Source organism: Eschrichtius robustus, chromosome 20, assembly GCF_028021215.1.
Source record: "Eschrichtius robustus isolate mEscRob2 chromosome 20, mEscRob2.pri, whole genome shotgun sequence".
Classification (NCBI taxonomy): domain Eukaryota; kingdom Metazoa; phylum Chordata; class Mammalia; order Artiodactyla; family Eschrichtiidae; genus Eschrichtius; species Eschrichtius robustus.
Genome location: NC_090843.1, coordinates 20027522 through 20045464, shown reverse-complemented (window position 1 = coordinate 20045464; position 17943 = coordinate 20027522). Strand labels below are relative to the sequence as shown.

Here is a 17943-nt window from a genome sequence, read left to right as displayed (position 1 = left end):
TGAACAGCGTGAATACATCCATATTTAGGGATGTAACACATGTTCTTTAATGAGATCATGAGTATTTCACCAGCAATGCAATCATTAGTCAAAACAAATGTCTACTTAATTGGCCAAAAGATAAACAAGAGGGGTCATCAGCAGCTGACCAGGGTATATAAAGGGCCCAGAGCAGGAGGAAGATATTCACACCTGAGAACTCTCAACTCCTCTCAACAGCTCAAGCCAACTCAACCCCAGACACCGCCATGACTGGCTCCTGCTTCGGCCCTATCTCCTCCTCCCTGGGCTCCGCCGGAGGCTGCTTCCAGCCCTGCTGCTGCCACGACCCCCGCTGCTGCCGCCCAGTGTCCTGCAAGACCACCGTGTGCCGCCCCGTGACCTGCGTGCCCCGCTGCACGCGCCCCATCTGTGAGCCCTGCCGCCGCCCGGTCTGCTACGCCCCGTGCAGCCTGCAGGACGGCTGCTGCCGCCCCATCACCTGCTGCCCCACGTCCTGCCAGGCCGTGGTCTGCCGCCCCTGCTGCTGGACCACCACCTGCTGCCATCCCGTCTCTGTGCAGTCCCCGTGCTGCCGCCACCCCTGCTGCCAGCCGGACCCCTGCTGGGCCACCTGCAGGACTTCCTCCTGCTGCTGAGCAGTGCGTCCTAGGAGCGCATCGTCACTAAGGGTCCCCCAGAGACGGCCGGCTCCATCCTGCTGTCCCACAGCTTCACAGCAGAAGGTGGCAGGTCTCTTCTCGAGAAGCCCCTTCCTCCTCTCTTCTAACTAGCTTTTAAGAGGCACCGAAGACCCTTTTCAAACGAACTACGGATGAAGAATATCCTGTCCTCTCAACACCCCAGCTCCCTCCTATATCATGTTGTTGGTTTTCTAATAAATTCAGCACTCCCAGCATAGAAATCGTGGTCTTCGTGATATTTCCTTTAAGGAGATTCTGTCTGAATTTTCCAGAGACATTGAAAGCAAGATACAGGATAATCCTCTTAAATTGTTCTCTAAAATAACCGAAGTCTGGGTAGTTTCCTTCTTATCATTGTAGATGGCATTTATAGGACACAGTAGCTAAGGAAGGTGGGCACAGCTATATCTTCATCACATATACAGAGTCACAGATGCCCACGGTTCCAGACAGGTGCCGCACACCTGAGAAATGTTCTTCAAAAATGACCAGCAAGGAGTCTACACTGGGGTTACCACTTATATTCCCAGTCTGAGTATTCATTCACTGAACTCACACCTGCTGGCACAGCACAGAAAGCACAGTATGTTAGAGGTGGAAGGAACCTTGAGTGGCATCTGGCCAATCGCCTGTTTTTGAAGCTAAGGAGCAATGAGTAATGAAAGATCAAATACGTTTCTTAATGTCATTATAACCACTGATGTTCAGAAAAGACCCAGGAGAACGCAAGCCCCCTGACATTAAGCATTTAAGCCAAACATTTCCTCTTACTATGATCGGAGACACGTTCCTCTGCGCAGAGGAACTGTCATATTTTGTGACCAAGTAGAACTGCTTCTTCAGGTAATATACACTCCCTTCTATGCATTACAGCTCTGACTGTTATTTGGAATGTTATTCACAATGTCGACTTGTGTGGATATTAAATCCATACTGGCTCTCCAGGGCTGCTTATCTTTGTGCTCAGGAACTGGGCATTGAAGGCATTTTTCACGCACGTTAATCACTGCCAATCTACAAGTACTTTTTGAACATCTACTGTGAATGAGGCACTGAGTTGACCACCCTGAGGGAATATAAAGGAATAAAAGGCGGTTCCTGCTTTGAAGAGGTTATAATCTACTTAGGGACATGAGCTGTAAATCACAAAAAAGTCAAATAGTACGTAATATAAGAAATACCAAAAATAGTTGACGATTAGGAAACCTCATGCAATGGTCCTGTCATTTTTAAGTAAAAAATAAGGAAGCAGCAAAATATGAACCTATCTTGTGAGGGAATATGTGTTCTGTGTGTCCGTGTCTATGTGTTTTTATGCCTAAAAAAATAGCTGGAACATTAGGTAACAAAACCTACAGAACTGGTAATAATATTCATCTTCTTCTTCATATTATTCTCAATTATTAACTTTTAAAAATGAACGTACATTTTATTTTTAGATGAACTGGATTGCCTAAAACCTGTACCTATTTGGGGGAAATTATTTAAAATTTTCTCACAATTAGGCTATGCTCTTAAAAATGTTAACTATCAAAGTCTAAATGAATTTAAAGCAGATAAGTTAGAGAGCAGCGGTTTGTACTCCTAAAGAGGTCTTTTATTACAGATAAGAGTATACCACCGTGTTGTACATAGTGGACTTCTCGGAGATCTTTTTTAAATTCTTATAAATATTTATTTATTTATTTAATTTGTTTGGCTGTGCCAGGTCTTCGTTGTGGAATGCAAACACTCAGCTGCGGCATATGAGATCAACTACCCTGACCAGGGATCGAACCCGTGCCCCTGCATTGGGAGTGTGGACTGTTAGCCACGGGACCACCAGGGAGGTCCCTGAGATCTTTAAAATGTGATCAAATTATTAAACATTGAATTTATATTTTAGCATTTTACGATCATCTCAATTGCATAAAGCAAGGGGCACTTTTGCTATGTTCCGAATGAAGAATTTTTAAACATTGCTAGCTGTTTCAGATTATAGGTACAATTGTTTTTCCCCATTTGTATAGACAATTGAGAATTGAGAACTCAACAAGACAGTACTTTTCATGTTAAAATTTGTTCACAATGTGATGGTCGGAAATTGTTGGGTTAAATAAAGCCCTAGCATTCCTTATGCAAAATCTGTTGCCCATCACCACTAAGAAGCTGTCTGGTTTTCAGCCTTTTCTTTTAAGGATGTTTTTCTAAGACCTCACTCTCTTGCATGGGTTGTGGTACTTTCAGTAGGGTTAATCCACTCTCCACAATTCTGACACGTATTTGTCTTGTCAGTTCTACATCGATAGCCTGACTCCCCTTTACAGAGATTGGTGTTCACATAGAGGGAGCTCTATATCTTCCTCCAGGCATTTTTAGTTTACTCTGTTAATGAAACTCCCCACTGAAAAATCTTATTCAATATGTGTTCTACAGTGATTTGAACAGAGAAGTGGCCATTTGCCATATCAAAAACATTCATCTTTGTTCTGAGTTCAAAATTTGGAGTTTATAAGGCACCAGTGTAACATGACCTATTAAAATATATTTATTAACTTAACAAATATAAGACACTAAGTGCCAGGCGCTGTTCTTACTGCTTCACACTTATTAGCTCACTTAATCTTCACAACAACCTTGATTACATATCTTTATTATCCCTCATGACCCAAGGACACATAGTAAGTGGCAACGTATTCAATGAGTGTTGTCTGGTCTTAGGATAAGTGGCATCAGAAAATAGCACATGACTTGCCACCAGTGTCAATTCACAGAGTTTGGGGATATGAATTATTCACACATGACCCATATTTTCTCTGCCTGGATATGAAATTGGGCATCAGGTAGGATGAGTGTCTTAGACAGAATAAACACCAGTATTGCCTACTGAAGGGCTAGTGAACTCTTCATCCTTGTGGATCTTTATAAAAGGGAGAGAAAAATCATTTTGGAACAGTTTTGGCTCAGAAGAGTTTGGAGTAGAGAAATTCATCTTCTTAACTGAGGTGATCCTCCAAAGAGGTTCTCCTTGCACAGAATGGGATCATTAGGAAGATGACCCACTCAAGCAACAGGAAAAATTGATTATGAGACAATGTGGCTTGAAAGGAGCAAAGCACAAGCAAGAAACGCAAAAGCCAGCAAATGGAACTACATCCAACTAAAAAGCTTCTACAGAGCAAAAGAAATCATTGACAAAATGAAAAGGCAGCACACTGAATGGGAGAAAATATTTGCAAACTATATATCTGATAAGCAGTTAATATCCAAAACATTAACGAACTCCTAAATAACACCAGAACAACACAAAACAAGACAAAACCAAAAACCAATTCACTTAACAAACGGGTAGAGGATTTGTAAACATTTTTTCAAAGAAGGCATAGAGCTGGTCAACAAGTACATGAAAAGGTGTTCAACATCACTAATCACCAGGGAGATGCAAATCAAAACCACAATGTGATAGCACCTCACGCATGTTAGAATGGGTATTATCGAGAAGACAAGACGTAACAAATGCTGGTGAGGATGTGGAGAAAAGGGAACCCTGGTGCACTGTTGGTAGGAATGTAAATTGGTACAGCTACTATGGAAAACACTACGGAGGTTCCTCAAAAATTTAAAAATAGAACTGCCCTATGATCCGGTAATCTCACATCTTAGAATACATCCAAATGAGATGAAATCACTATCTCAAAGAGATATCTGCACTCCCATGTTCATGAGAGCATTATTCACAACTGCCAACACATTGAAACAAGCTAAACGTCCAACAACACATGGATGGATAAACAAAATGTTTTCTATATATAATTCACCCATAAAAAGAAGGAAATTCTGCCTTTTCGGATAACATGGATGGACCCTGAAGGCATTATGCTAAGTGAAATAAGTCAAACAGAGAAAGATAAATATTATATGATATCACTTACACGTGGAATCAAAACCATCAAACTCAATGAAACATAGACTAGAAAGGTAGTTGCCAGGGGCTGAGGGGTAGGAGAAACGGGGAGATGTTGGTCAAAAGATACAAACTTCCAGTTACGAGATGAGTGAATTCTGAGGATCTAATGAACAGCACGGTGACTATGTTAACAATACTATAGTTGACCCTTGAACTACTCTGGGGTTAGGGGCACCGACCCTCTGCCCTCCATATCCGAGATTCTGTATCTATGGTTTCTCTGTACTTGCATTTCCTCCCTCTCCATGATGAAACCAACCTCAGGTCGTGTGGCACTGTAGTATTTACTACTGAAAAACATCTGCTTATAAGTAGACCCATGCAGTCCAAACCCGTGTTGTGCACGGGTCAACGGTATACTGGCTACTCAAAAGGTGCTATGAAAATAGAGCTTTAATGTTCTCATCATAACAACAACAAAATGATAGTTACGTAAGGTGAAGGATCTGTTAACTAACCTTTTTGTGGTAAAGATTTTGCAATATACATGTGTATCAGACCATCACAATGTGCACCTAAAATGACACAGTGTTATATGTCAATTATATCTCAAGAAAGCTGGGGAAAAAAAGAGAAAAGAGAGCAGAATATACAAGTTTTTTAAATCTAGGCTCTGCTTACCGCTTTGAAAAAATCACGAGTGCCCATGGACAACAGAACGTGAGAGAGAGAGAGTTGAAGGTCTACATCGATGAGATTGTACTGGATTTCTCCCTCCTCTGTTTCCCCAATTGTGTCAATTTACATTCAGTCAATTTGCATTTCTTTTAAAGTTTTGACACTGTGTTTGAAATTCCATTTGGGAAGCTTTAGCTCCTGGGGCCTGAGGCACATTCTTTTGAATTATGGAAATGATCCTAAAGTGATCCAAAACCCTGTCTGGTGAATCATAGGAGTAAAGGTGAAAAGTAATGAGACCGTTTTCCCCATGCAATTCCTCAACTGCCCGTGGCAACGATTCCCAAAGAAGCATGTCCATCAATCACACTTCTAGCCTTGCCATCACAGAACAGCTGCAGTACCTCCCCAATCCACTGCCTTGAACAGTGTATCATATGTGTGTACACTGTTTGCTGAAAAATCCTGTCTGTTTTTGAAATTAATTTTTATTGGAGTATAGTTGATTTTCAATGTTGTGTTACTTTCTGCTGTACAGCAGAGTGAGTCAGTTATTCATATACATATATCCACACTTTTTAAGATTCTTCTCCCACACAGGTGATTCCAGAGTATTGAGTAGAGTTCCCTGTGCTATACAGTAGGTCCTTATTAGTTATCTATTTTGTATATAGTAGTGTGTACATGTCAATCCCAATGTTCCAATTTATCCCTCCCCGCCTTTCCCCTCTGGTGACCACAAATTTGTTTTCTACATCTGTGATGGAGCACAAACCTCTGTCTTATCCCTTCATAGTTGTAGCACCCATGTCAAGGTATAGTAAGAAAAAACTTCTCATTACACGATTCCATATCACATACACAAGAACGGCAACTATAAAACATGTCATGCCTCAGAGAAAATCAATATTCTCTGACCAGCCAGATCAGAGATGCCACAACATGCGCTGGAAAAAAGAAAAAGAAAAAAACATGATGGCACTCTCGGATATTTTATTCTAATACTCACTTGGTTTATGAAAATAAACTTTTGCCTTTCCAATACAAGCATATGAGCTGCGGTACTATTCAAGGCATGTACATTTCACTATACATCAAGTGAAACATAAATGTTTTCCCAAGGAATCCACACAAAAGACTGTGTCGGACACCTGTCTGATTCACATGTAGGTGTTTCAGGGGATCTCTTGGGGGTCAAGGATAGGATCTAGTCAGTGCTCTAGAAACCCTTATATGTTTAATTTCTTTAAAAATGCAGCCCCTTTAGGCCCCTTTTGCCCAGGATTTGCCAGGTGCCATCAACTCAAAATAAGCATGAAGAGCTGCTATCCCTTCAAATGGCGCAGAGGAGTGCTTAGGTTTTGATGATGAACAGCGTGAATACATCCATATTTAGGGATGTAACACATGTTCTTTAATGAGATCATGAGTATTTCACCAGCAATGCAATCATTAGTCAAAACAAATGTCTACTTAATTGGCCAAAAGATAAACAAGAGGGGTCATCAGCAGCTGACCAGGGTATATAAAGGGCCCAGAGCAGGAGGAAGATATTCACACCTGAGAACTCTCAACTCCTCTCAACAGCTCAAGCCAACTCAACCCCAGACACCGCCATGACTGGCTCCTGCTTCGGCCCTATCTCCTCCTCCCTGGGCTCCGCCGGAGGCTGCTTCCAGCCCTGCTGCTGCCACGACCCCCGCTGCTGCCGCCCAGTGTCCTGCAAGACCACCGTGTGCCGCCCCGTGACCTGCGTGCCCCGCTGCACGCGCCCCATCTGTGAGCCCTGCCGCCGCCCGGTCTGCTACGCCCCGTGCAGCCTGCAGGACGGCTGCTGCCGCCCCATCACCTGCTGCCCCACGTCCTGCCAGGCCGTGGTCTGCCGCCCCTGCTGCTGGACCACCACCTGCTGCCATCCCGTCTCTGTGCAGTCCCCGTGCTGCCGCCACCCCTGCTGCCAGCCGGACCCCTGCTGGGCCACCTGCAGGACTTCCTCCTGCTGCTGAGCAGTGCGTCCTAGGAGCGCATCGTCACTAAGGGTCCCCCAGAGACGGCCGGCTCCATCCTGCTGTCCCACAGCTTCACAGCAGAAGGTGGCAGGTCTCTTCTCGAGAAGCCCCTTCCTCCTCTCTTCTAACTAGCTTTTAAGAGGCACCGAAGACCCTTTTCAAACGAACTACGGATGAAGAATATCCTGTCCTCTCAACACCCCAGCTCCCTCCTATATCATGTTGTTGGTTTTCTAATAAATTCAGCACTCCCAGCATAGAAATCGTGGTCTTCGTGATATTTCCTTTAAGGAGATTCTGTCTGAATTTTCCAGAGACATTGAAAGCAAGATACAGGATAATCCTCTTAAATTGTTCTCTAAAATAACCGAAGTCTGGATAGTTTCCTTCTTATCATTGTAGATGGCATTTATAGGACACAGTAGCTAAGGAAGGTGGGCACAGCTATATCTTCATCACATATACAGAGTCACAGATGCCCACGGTTCCAGACAGGTGCCGCACACCTGAGAAATGTTCTTCAAAAATGACCAGCAAGTAGTCTACACTGGGGTTACCACTTATATTCCCAGTCTGAGTATTCATTCACTGAACTCACACCTGCTGGCACAGCACAGAAAGCACAGTATGTTAGAGGTGGAAGGAACCTTGAGTGGCATCTGGCCAATCGCCTGTTTTTGAAGCTAAGGAGCAATGAGTAATGAAAGATCAAATACGTTTCTTAATGTCATTATAACCACTGATGTTCAGAAAAGACCCAGGAGAACGCAAGCCCCCTGACATTAAGCATTTAAGCCAAACATTTCCTCTTACTATGATCGGAGACACGTTCCTCTGCGCAGAGGAACTGTCATATTTTGTGACCAAGTAGAACTGCTTCTTCAGGTAATATACACTCCCTTCTATGCATTACAGCTCTGACTGTTATTTGGAATGTTATTCACAATGTCGACTTGTGTGGATATTAAATCCATACTGGCTCTCCAGGGCTGCTTATCTTTGTGCTCAGGAACTGGGCATTGAAGGCATTTTTCACGCACGTTAATCACTGCCAATCTACAAGTACTTTTTGAACATCTACTGTGAATGAGGCACTGAGTTGACCACCCTGAGGGAATATAAAGGAATAAAAGGCGGTTCCTGCTTTGAAGAGGTTATAATCTACTTAGGGACATGAGCTGTAAATCACAAAAAAGTCAAATAGTACATAATATAAGAAATACCAAAAATAGTTGACGATTAGGAAACCTCATGCAATGGTCCTGTCATTTTTAAGTAAAAAATAAGGAAGCAGTAAAATATGAACCTATCTTGTGAGGGAATATGTGTTCTGTGTGTCCGTGTCTATGTGTTTTTATGCCTAAAAAAATAGCTGGAACATTAGGTAACAAAACCTACAGAACTGGTAATAATATTCATCTTCTTCTTCATATTATTCTCAATTATTAACTTTTAAAAATGAACGTACATTTTATTTTTAGATGAACTGGATTGCCTAAAACCTGTACCTATTTGGGGGAAATTATTTAAAATTTTCTCACAATTAGGCTATGCTCTTAAAAATGTTAACTATCAAAGTCTAAATGAATTTAAAGCAGATAAGTTAGAGAGCAGCGGTTTGTACTCCTAAAGAGATCTTTTATTACAGATAAGAGTATACCACCGTGTTGTACATAGTGGACTTCTCAGAGATCTTTTTTAAATTCGTATAAATATTTATTTATTTATTTAATTTGTTTGGCTGTGCCAGGTCTTCGTTGTGGAATGCAAACACTCAGCTGCGGCATATGAGATCAACTACCCTGACCAGGGATCGAACCCGGGCCCCTGCATTGGGAGTGTGGACTGTTAGCCACGGGACCACCAGGGAGGTCCCTGAGATCTTTAAAATGTGATCAAATTATTAAACATTAAATTTATATTTTAGCATTTTACGATCATCTCAATTGCATAAAGCAAGGGGCACTTTTGCTATGTTCCGAATGAAGAATTTTTAAACATTGCTAGCTGTTTCAGATTATAGGTACAATTGTTTTTCCCCATTTGTATAGACAATTGAGAATTGAGAACTCAACAAGACAGTACTTTTCATGTTAAAATTTATTCACAATGTGATGGTCGGAAATTGTTGGGTTAAATAAAGCCCTAGCATTCCTTATGCAAAATCTGTTGCCCATCACCACTAAGAAGCTGTCTGGTTTTCAGCCTTTTCTTTTAAGGATGTTTTTCTAAGACCTCACTCTCTTGCATGGGTTGTGGTACTTTCAGTAGGGTTAATCCACTCTCCACAATTCTGACACGTATTTGTCTTGTCAGTTCTACATCGATAGCCTGACTCCCCTTTACAGAGATTGGTGTTCACATAGAGGGAGCTCTATATCTTCCTCCAGGCATTTTTAGTTTACTCTGTTAATGAAACTCCCCACTGAAAAATCTTATTCAATATGTGTTCTACAGTGATTTGAACAGAGAAGTGGCCATTTGCCATATCAAAAACATTCATCTTTGTTCTGAGTTCAAAATTTGGAGTTTATAAGGCACCAGTGTAACATGACCTATTAAAATATATTTATTAACTTAACAAATATAAGACACTAAGTGCCAGGCGCTGTTCTTACTGCTTCACACTTATTAGCTCACTTAATCTTCACAACAACCTTGATTACATATCTTTATTATCCCTCATGACCCAAGGACACATAGTAAGTGGCAACGTATTCAATGAGTGTTGTCTGGTCTTAGGATAAGTGGCATCAGAAAATAGCACATGACTTGCCACCAGTGTCAATTCACAGAGTTTGGGGATATGAATTATTCACACATGACCCATATTTTCTCTGCCTGGATATGAAATTGGGCATCAGGTAGGATGAGTGTCTTAGACAGAATAAACACCAGTATTGCCTACTGAAGGGCTAGTGAACTCTTCATCCTTGTGGATCTTTATAAAAGGGAGAGAAAAATCATTTTGGAACAGTTTTGGCTCAGAAGAGTTTGGAGTAGAGAAATTCATCTTCTTAACTGAGGTGATCCTCCAAAGAGGTTCTCCTTGCACAGAATGGGATCATTAGGAAGATGACCCACTCAAGCAACAGGAAAAATTGATTATGAGACAATGTGGCTTGAAAGGAGCAAAGCACAAGCAAGAAACGCAAAAGCCAGCAAATGGAACTACATCCAACTAAAAAGCTTCTACAGAGCAAAAGAAATCATTGACAAAATGAAAAGGCAGCACACTGAATGGGAGAAAATATTTGCAAACTATATATCTGATAAGCAGTTAATATCCAAAACATTAACGAACTCCTAAATAACACCAGAACAACACAAAACAAGACAAAACCAAAAACCAATTCACTTAACAAACGGGTAGAGGATTTGTAAACATTTTTTCAAAGAAGGCATAGAGCTGGTCAACAAGTACATGAAAAGGTGTTCAACATCACTAATCACCAGGGAGATGCAAATCAAAACCACAATGTGATAGCACCTCACGCATGTTAGAATGGGTATTATCGAGAAGACAAGACGTAACAAATGCTGGTGAGGATGTGGAGAAAAGGGAACCCTGGTGCACTGTTGGTAGGAATGTAAATTGGTACAGCTACTATGGAAAACACTACGGAGGTTCCTCAAAAATTTAAAAATAGAACTGCCCTATGATCCGGTAATCTCACATCTTAGAATACATCCAAATGAGATGAAATCACTATCTCAAAGAGATATCTGCACTCCCATGTTCATGAGAGCATTATTCACAACTGCCAACATATTGAAACAAGCTAAACGTCCAACAACACATGGATGGATAAACAAAATGTTTTCTATATATAATTCACCCATAAAAAGAAGGAAATTCTGCCTTTTCGGATAACATGGATGGACCCTGAAGGCATTATGCTAAGTGAAATAAGTCAAACAGAGAAAGATAAATATTATATGATATCACTTACACGTGGAATCAAAACCATCAAACTCAATGAAACATAGACTAGAAAGGTAGTTGCCAGGGGCTGAGGGGTAGGAGAAACGGGGAGATGTTGGTCAAAAGATACAAACTTCCAGTTACGAGATGAGTGAATTCTGAGGATCTAATGAACAGCACGGTGACTATGTTAACAATACTATAGTTGACCCTTGAACTACTCTGGGGTTAGGGGCACCGACCCTCTGCCCTCCATATCCGAGATTCTGTATCTATGGTTTCTCTGTACTTGCATTTCCTCCCTCTCCATGATGAAACCAACCTCAGGTCATGTGGCACTGTAGTATTTACTACTGAAAAACATCTGCTTATAAGTAGACCCATGCAGTCCAAACCCGTGTTGTGCACGGGTCAACGGTATACTGGCTACTCAAAAGGTGCTATGAAAATAGAGCTTTAATGTTCTCATCATAACAACAACAAAATGATAGTTACGTAAGGTGAAGGATCTGTTAACTAACCTTTTTGTGGTAAAGATTTTGCAATATACATGTGTATCAGACCATCACAATGTGCACCTAAAATGACACAATGTTATATGTCAATTATATCTCAAGAAAGCTGGGGAAAAAAAGAGAAAAGAGAGCAGAATATACAAGTTTTTAAAATCTAGGCTCTGCTTACCGCTTTGAAAAAATCACGAGTGCCCATGGACAACAGAACGTGAGAGAGAGAGAGTTGAAGGTCTACATCGATGAGATTGTACTGGATTTCTCCCTCCTCTGTTTCCCCAATTGTGTCAATTTACATTCAGTCAATTTGCATTTCTTTTAAAGTTTTGACACTGTGTTTGAAATTCCATTTGGGAAGCTTTAGCTCCTGGGGCCTGAGGCACATTCTTTTGAATTATGGAAATGATCCTAAAGTGATCCAAAACCCTGTCTGGTGAATCATAGGAGTAAAGGTGAAAAGTAATGAGACCGTTTTCCCCATGCAATTCCTCAACTGCCCGTGGCAACGATTCCCAAAGAAGCATGTCCATCAATCACACTTCTAGCCTTGCCATCACAGAACAGCTGCAGTACCTCCCCAATCCACTGCCTTGAACAGTGTATCATATGTGTGTACACTGTTTGCTGAAAAATCCTGTCTGTTTTTGAAATTAATTTTTATTGGAGTATAGTTGATTTTCAATGTTGTGTTACTTTCTGCTGTACAGCAGAGTGAGTCAGTTATTCATATACATATATCCACACTTTTTAAGATTCTTCTCCCACACAGGTGATTCCAGAGTATTGAGTAGAGTTCCCTGTGCTATACAGTAGGTCCTTATTAGTTATCTATTTTGTATATAGTAGTGTGTACATGTCAATCCCAATGTTCCAATTTATCCCTCCCCGCCTTTCCCCTCTGGTGACCACAAATTTGTTTTCTACATCTGTGATGGAGCACAAACCTCTGTCTTATCCCTTCATAGTTGTAGCACCCATGTCAAGGTATAGTAAGAAAAAAGTTCTCATTACACGATTCCATATCACATACACAAGAAAGGCAACTATAAAACATGTCATGCCTCAGAGGAAATCAATATTCTCTGACCAGCCAGATCAGAGATGCCACAACATGCGCTGGAAAAAAGAAAAAGAAAAAAAATGATGGCACTCTTGGATATTTTATTCTAGTACTCACTTGGTTTATGAAAATAAACTTTTGCCTTTCCAATACAAGCATATGAGCTGCAGTACTATTCAAGGCATGTACATTTCACTATACATCAAGTGAAACATAAATGTTTTCCCAAGGAATCCACACAAAAGACTGTGTCGGACACCTGTCTGATTCACATGTAGGTGTTTCAGGGGATCTCTTGGGGGTCAAGGATAGGATCTAGTCAGTGCTCTAGAAACCCTTATATGTTTAATTTCTTTAAAAATGCAGCCCCTTTAGGCCCCTTTTGCCCAGGATTTGCCAGGTGCCATCAACTCAAAATAAGCATGAAGAGCTGCTATCCCTTCAAATGGCGCAGAGGAGTGCTTAGGTTTTGATGATGAACAGCGTGAATACATCCATATTTAGGGATGTAACACATGTTCTTTAATGAGATCATGAGTATTTCACCAGCAATGCAATCATTAGTCAAAACAAATGTCTACTTAATTGGCCAAAAGATAAACAAGAGGGGTCATCAGCAGCTGACCAGGGTATATAAAGGGCCCAGAGCAGGAGGAAGATATTCACACCTGAGAACTCTCAACTCCTCTCAACAGCTCAAGCCAACTCAACCCCAGACACCGCCATGACTGGCTCCTGCTTCGGCCCTATCTCCTCCTCCCTGGGCTCCGCCGGAGGCTGCTTCCAGCCCTGCTGCTGCCACGACCCCCGCTGCTGCCGCCCAGTGTCCTGCAAGACCACCGTGTGCCGCCCCGTGACCTGCGTGCCCCGCTGCACGCGCCCCATCTGTGAGCCCTGCCGCCGCCCGGTCTGCTACGCCCCGTGCAGCCTGCAGGACGGCTGCTGCCGCCCCATCACCTGCTGCCCCACGTCCTGCCAGGCCGTGGTCTGCCGCCCCTGCTGCTGGACCACCACCTGCTGCCATCCCGTCTCTGTGCAGTCCCCGTGCTGCCGCCACCCCTGCTGCCAGCCGGACCCCTGCTGGGCCACCTGCAGGACTTCCTCCTGCTGCTGAGCAGTGCGTCCTAGGAGCGCATCGTCACTAAGGGTCCCCCAGAGACGGCCGGCTCCATCCTGCTGTCCCACAGCTTCACAGCAGAAGGTGGCAGGTCTCTTCTCGAGAAGCCCCTTCCTCCTCTCTTCTAACTAGCTTTTAAGAGGCACCGAAGACCCTTTTCAAACGAACTACGGATGAAGAATATCCTGTCCTCTCAACACCCCAGCTCCCTCCTATATCATGTTGTTGGTTTTCTAATAAATTCAGCACTCCCAGCATAGAAATCGTGGTCTTCGTGATATTTCCTTTAAGGAGATTCTGTCTGAATTTTCCAGAGACATTGAAAGCAAGATACAGGATAATCCTCTTAAATTGTTCTCTAAAATAACCGAAGTCTGGGTAGTTTCCTTCTTATCATTGTAGATGGCATTTATAGGACACAGTAGCTAAGGAAGGTGGGCACAGCTATATCTTCATCACATATACAGAGTCACAGATGCCCACGGTTCCAGACAGGTGCCGCACACCTGAGAAATGTTCTTCAAAAATGACCAGCAAGGAGTCTACACTGGGGTTACCACTTATATTCCCAGTCTGAGTATTCATTCACTGAACTCACACCTGCTGGCACAGCACAGAAAGCACAGTATGTTAGAGGTGGAAGGAACCTTGAGTGGCATCTGGCCAATCGCCTGTTTTTGAAGCTAAGGAGCAATGAGTAATGAAAGATCAAATACGTTTCTTAATGTCATTATAACCACTGACGTTCAGAAAAGACCCAGGAGAACGCAAGCCCCCTGACATTAAGCATTTAAGCCAAACATTTCCTCTTACTATGATCGGAGACACGTTCCTCTGCGCAGAGGAACTGTCATATTTTGTGACCAAGTAGAACTGCTTCTTCAGGTAATATACACTCCCTTCTATGCATTACAGCTCTGACTGTTATTTGGAATGTTATTCACAATGTCGACTTGTGTGGATATTAAATCCATACTGGCTCTCCAGGGCTGCTTATCTTTGTGCTCAGGAACTGGGCATTGAAGGCATTTTTCACGCACGTTAATCACTGCCAATCTACAAGTACTTTTTGAACATCTACTGTGAATGAGGCACTGAGTTGACCACCCTGAGGGAATATAAAGGAATAAAAGGCGGTTCCTGCTTTGAAGAGGTTATAATCTACTTAGGGACATGAGCTGTAAATCACAAAAAAGTCAAATAGTACATAATATCAGAAATACCAAAAATAGTTGACGATTAGGAAACCTCATGCAATGGTCCTGTCATTTTTAAGTAAAAAATAAGGAAGCAGCAAAATATGAACCTATCTTGTGAGGGAATATGTGTTCTGTGTGTCCGTGTCTATGTGTTTTTATGCCTAAAAAAATAGCTGGAACATTAGGTAACAAAACCTACAGAACTGGTAATAATATTCATCTTCTTCTTCATATTATTCTCAATTATTAACTTTTAAAAATGAACGTACATTTTATTTTTAGATGAACTGGATTGCCTAAAACCTGTACCTATTTGGGGGAAATTATTTAAAATTTTCTCACAATTAGGCTATGCTCTTAAAAATGTTAACTATCAAAGTCTAAATGAATTTAAAGCAGATAAGTTAGAGAGCAGCGGTTTGTACTCCTAAAGAGATCTTTTATTACAGATAAGAGTATACCACCGTGTTGTACATAGTGGACTTCTCGGAGATCTTTTTTAAATTCTTATAAATATTTATTTATTTATTTAATTTGTTTGGCTGTGCCAGGTCTTCGTTGTGGAATGCAAACACTCAGCTGCGGCATATGAGATCAACTACCCTGACCAGGGATCGAACCCGGGCCCCTGCATTGGGAGTGTGGACTGTTAGCCACGGGACCACCAGGGAGGTCCCTGAGATCTTTAAAATGTGATCAAATTATTAAACATTGAATTTATATTTTAGCATTTTACGATCATCTCAATTGCATAAAGCAAGGGGCACTTTTGCTATGTTCCGAATGAAGAATTTTTAAACATTGCTAGCTGTTTCAGATTATAGGTACAATTGTTTTTCCCCATTTGTATAGACAATTGAGAATTGAGAACTCAACAAGACAGTACTTTTCATGTTAAAATTTGTTCACAATGTGATGGTCGGAAATTGTTGGGTTAAATAAAGCCCTAGCATTCCTTATGCAAAATCTGTTGCCCATCACCACTAAGAAGCTGTCTGGTTTTCAGCCTTTTCTTTTAAGGATGTTTTTCTAAGACCTCACTCTCTTGCATGGGTTGTGGTACTTTCAGTAGGGTTAATCCACTCTCCACAATTCTGACACGTATTTGTCTTGTCAGTTCTACATCGATAGCCTGACTCCCCTTTACAGAGATTGGTGTTCACATAGAGGGAGCTCTATATCTTCCTCCAGGCATTTTTAGTTTACTCTGTTAATGAAACTCCCCACTGAAAAATCTTATTCAATATGTGTTCTACAGTGATTTGAACAGAGAAGTGGCCATTTGCCATATCAAAAACATTCATCTTTGTTCTGAGTTCAAAATTTGGAGTTTATAAGGCACCAGTGTAACATGACCTATTAAAATATATTTATTAACTTAACAAATATAAGACACTAAGTGCCAGGCGCTGTTCTTACTGCTTCACACTTATTAGCTCACTTAATCTTCACAACAACCTTGATTACATATCTTTATTATCCCTCATGACCCAAGGACACATAGTAAGTGGCAACGTATTCAATGAGTGTTGTCTGGTCTTAGGATAAGTGGCATCAGAAAATAGCACATGACTTGCCACCAGTGTCAATTCACAGAGTTTGGGGATATGAATTATTCACACATGACCCATATTTTCTCTGCCTGGATATGAAATTGGGCATCAGGTAGGATGAGTGTCTTAGACAGAATAAACACCAGTATTGCCTACTGAAGGGCTAGTGAACTCTTCATCCTTGTGGATCTTTATAAAAGGGAGAGAAAAATCATTTTGGAACAGTTTTGGCTCAGAAGAGTTTGGAGTAGAGAAATTCATCTTCTTAACTGAGGTGATCCTCCAAAGAGGTTCTCCTTGCACAGAATGGGATCATTAGGAAGATGACCCACTCAAGCAACAGGAAAAATTGATTATGAGACAATGTGGCTTGAAAGGAGCAAAGCACAAGCAAGAAACGCAAAAGCCAGCAAATGGAACTACATCCAACTAAAAAGCTTCTACAGAGCAAAAGAAATCATTGACAAAATGAAAAGGCAGCACACTGAATGGGAGAAAATATTTGCAAACTATATATCTGATAAGCAGTTAATATCCAAAACATTAACGAACTCCTAAATAACACCAGAACAACACAAAACAAGACAAAACCAAAAACCAATTCACTTAACAAACGGGTAGAGGATTTGTAAACATTTTTTCAAAGAAGGCATAGAGCTGGTCAACAAGTACATGAAAAGGTGTTCAACATCACTAATCACCAGGGAGATGCAAATCAAAACCACAATGTGATAGCACCTCACGCATGTTAGAATGGGTATTATCGAGAAGACAAGACGTAACAAATGCTGGTGAGGATGTGGAGAAAAGGGAACCCTGGTGCACTGTTGGTAGGAATGTAAATTGGTACAGCTACTATGGAAAACACTACGGAGGTTCCTCAAAAATTTAAAAATAGAACTGCCCTATGATCCGGTAATCTCACATCTTAGAATACATCCAAATGAGATGAAATCACTATCTCAAAGAGATATCTGCACTCCCATGTTCATGAGAGCATTATTCACAACTGCCAACACATTGAAACAAGCTAAACGTCCAACAACACATGGATGGATAAACAAAATGTTTTCTATATATAATTCACCCATAAAAAGAAGGAAATTCTGCCTTTTCGGATAACATGGATGGACCCTGAAGGCATTATGCTAAGTGAAATAAGTCAAACAGAGAAAGATAAATATTATATGATATCACTTACACGTGGAATCAAAACCATCAAACTCAATGAAACATAGACTAGAAAGGTAGTTGCCAGGGGCTGAGGGGTAGGAGAAACGGGGAGATGTTGGTCAAAAGATACAAACTTCCAGTTACGAGA

The 17943-nt window shown here is 41.5% G+C and overlaps 3 protein-coding genes across 3 annotated transcripts; all 3 read left to right on the top strand.

The window, feature by feature from the left end:
- Positions 1-248: 248 nt before the first annotated feature.
- Positions 249-638, top strand: LOC137754430 (keratin-associated protein 2-3-like). The gene has a single exon (XM_068530092.1). The coding sequence runs from the start codon at positions 249-251 to the stop codon at positions 636-638; it is 390 nt and encodes a 129-aa protein (XP_068386193.1).
- A 6225-nt stretch (positions 639-6863) lies between these two features.
- On the top strand, positions 6864-7253 carry LOC137754429 (keratin-associated protein 2-3-like). Its single transcript, XM_068530091.1, has one exon. The coding sequence runs from the start codon at positions 6864-6866 to the stop codon at positions 7251-7253; it is 390 nt and encodes a 129-aa protein (XP_068386192.1).
- Positions 7254-13477: 6224 nt separating this feature from the next.
- Positions 13478-13867, top strand: LOC137754427 (keratin-associated protein 2-3-like). Its single transcript, XM_068530090.1, has one exon. The coding sequence runs from the start codon at positions 13478-13480 to the stop codon at positions 13865-13867; it is 390 nt and encodes a 129-aa protein (XP_068386191.1).
- The last annotated feature ends 4076 nt before the right edge of the window (positions 13868-17943 follow it).

Coding starts and splice junctions, on each gene's coding strand:
- LOC137754430 (XM_068530092.1), top strand. CDS start 249: ATGACTGGCTCCTGCTTCGGCCCTATCTCCTCCTCCCTGGGCTCCGCC.
- LOC137754429 (XM_068530091.1), top strand. CDS start 6,864: ATGACTGGCTCCTGCTTCGGCCCTATCTCCTCCTCCCTGGGCTCCGCC.
- LOC137754427 (XM_068530090.1), top strand. CDS start 13,478: ATGACTGGCTCCTGCTTCGGCCCTATCTCCTCCTCCCTGGGCTCCGCC.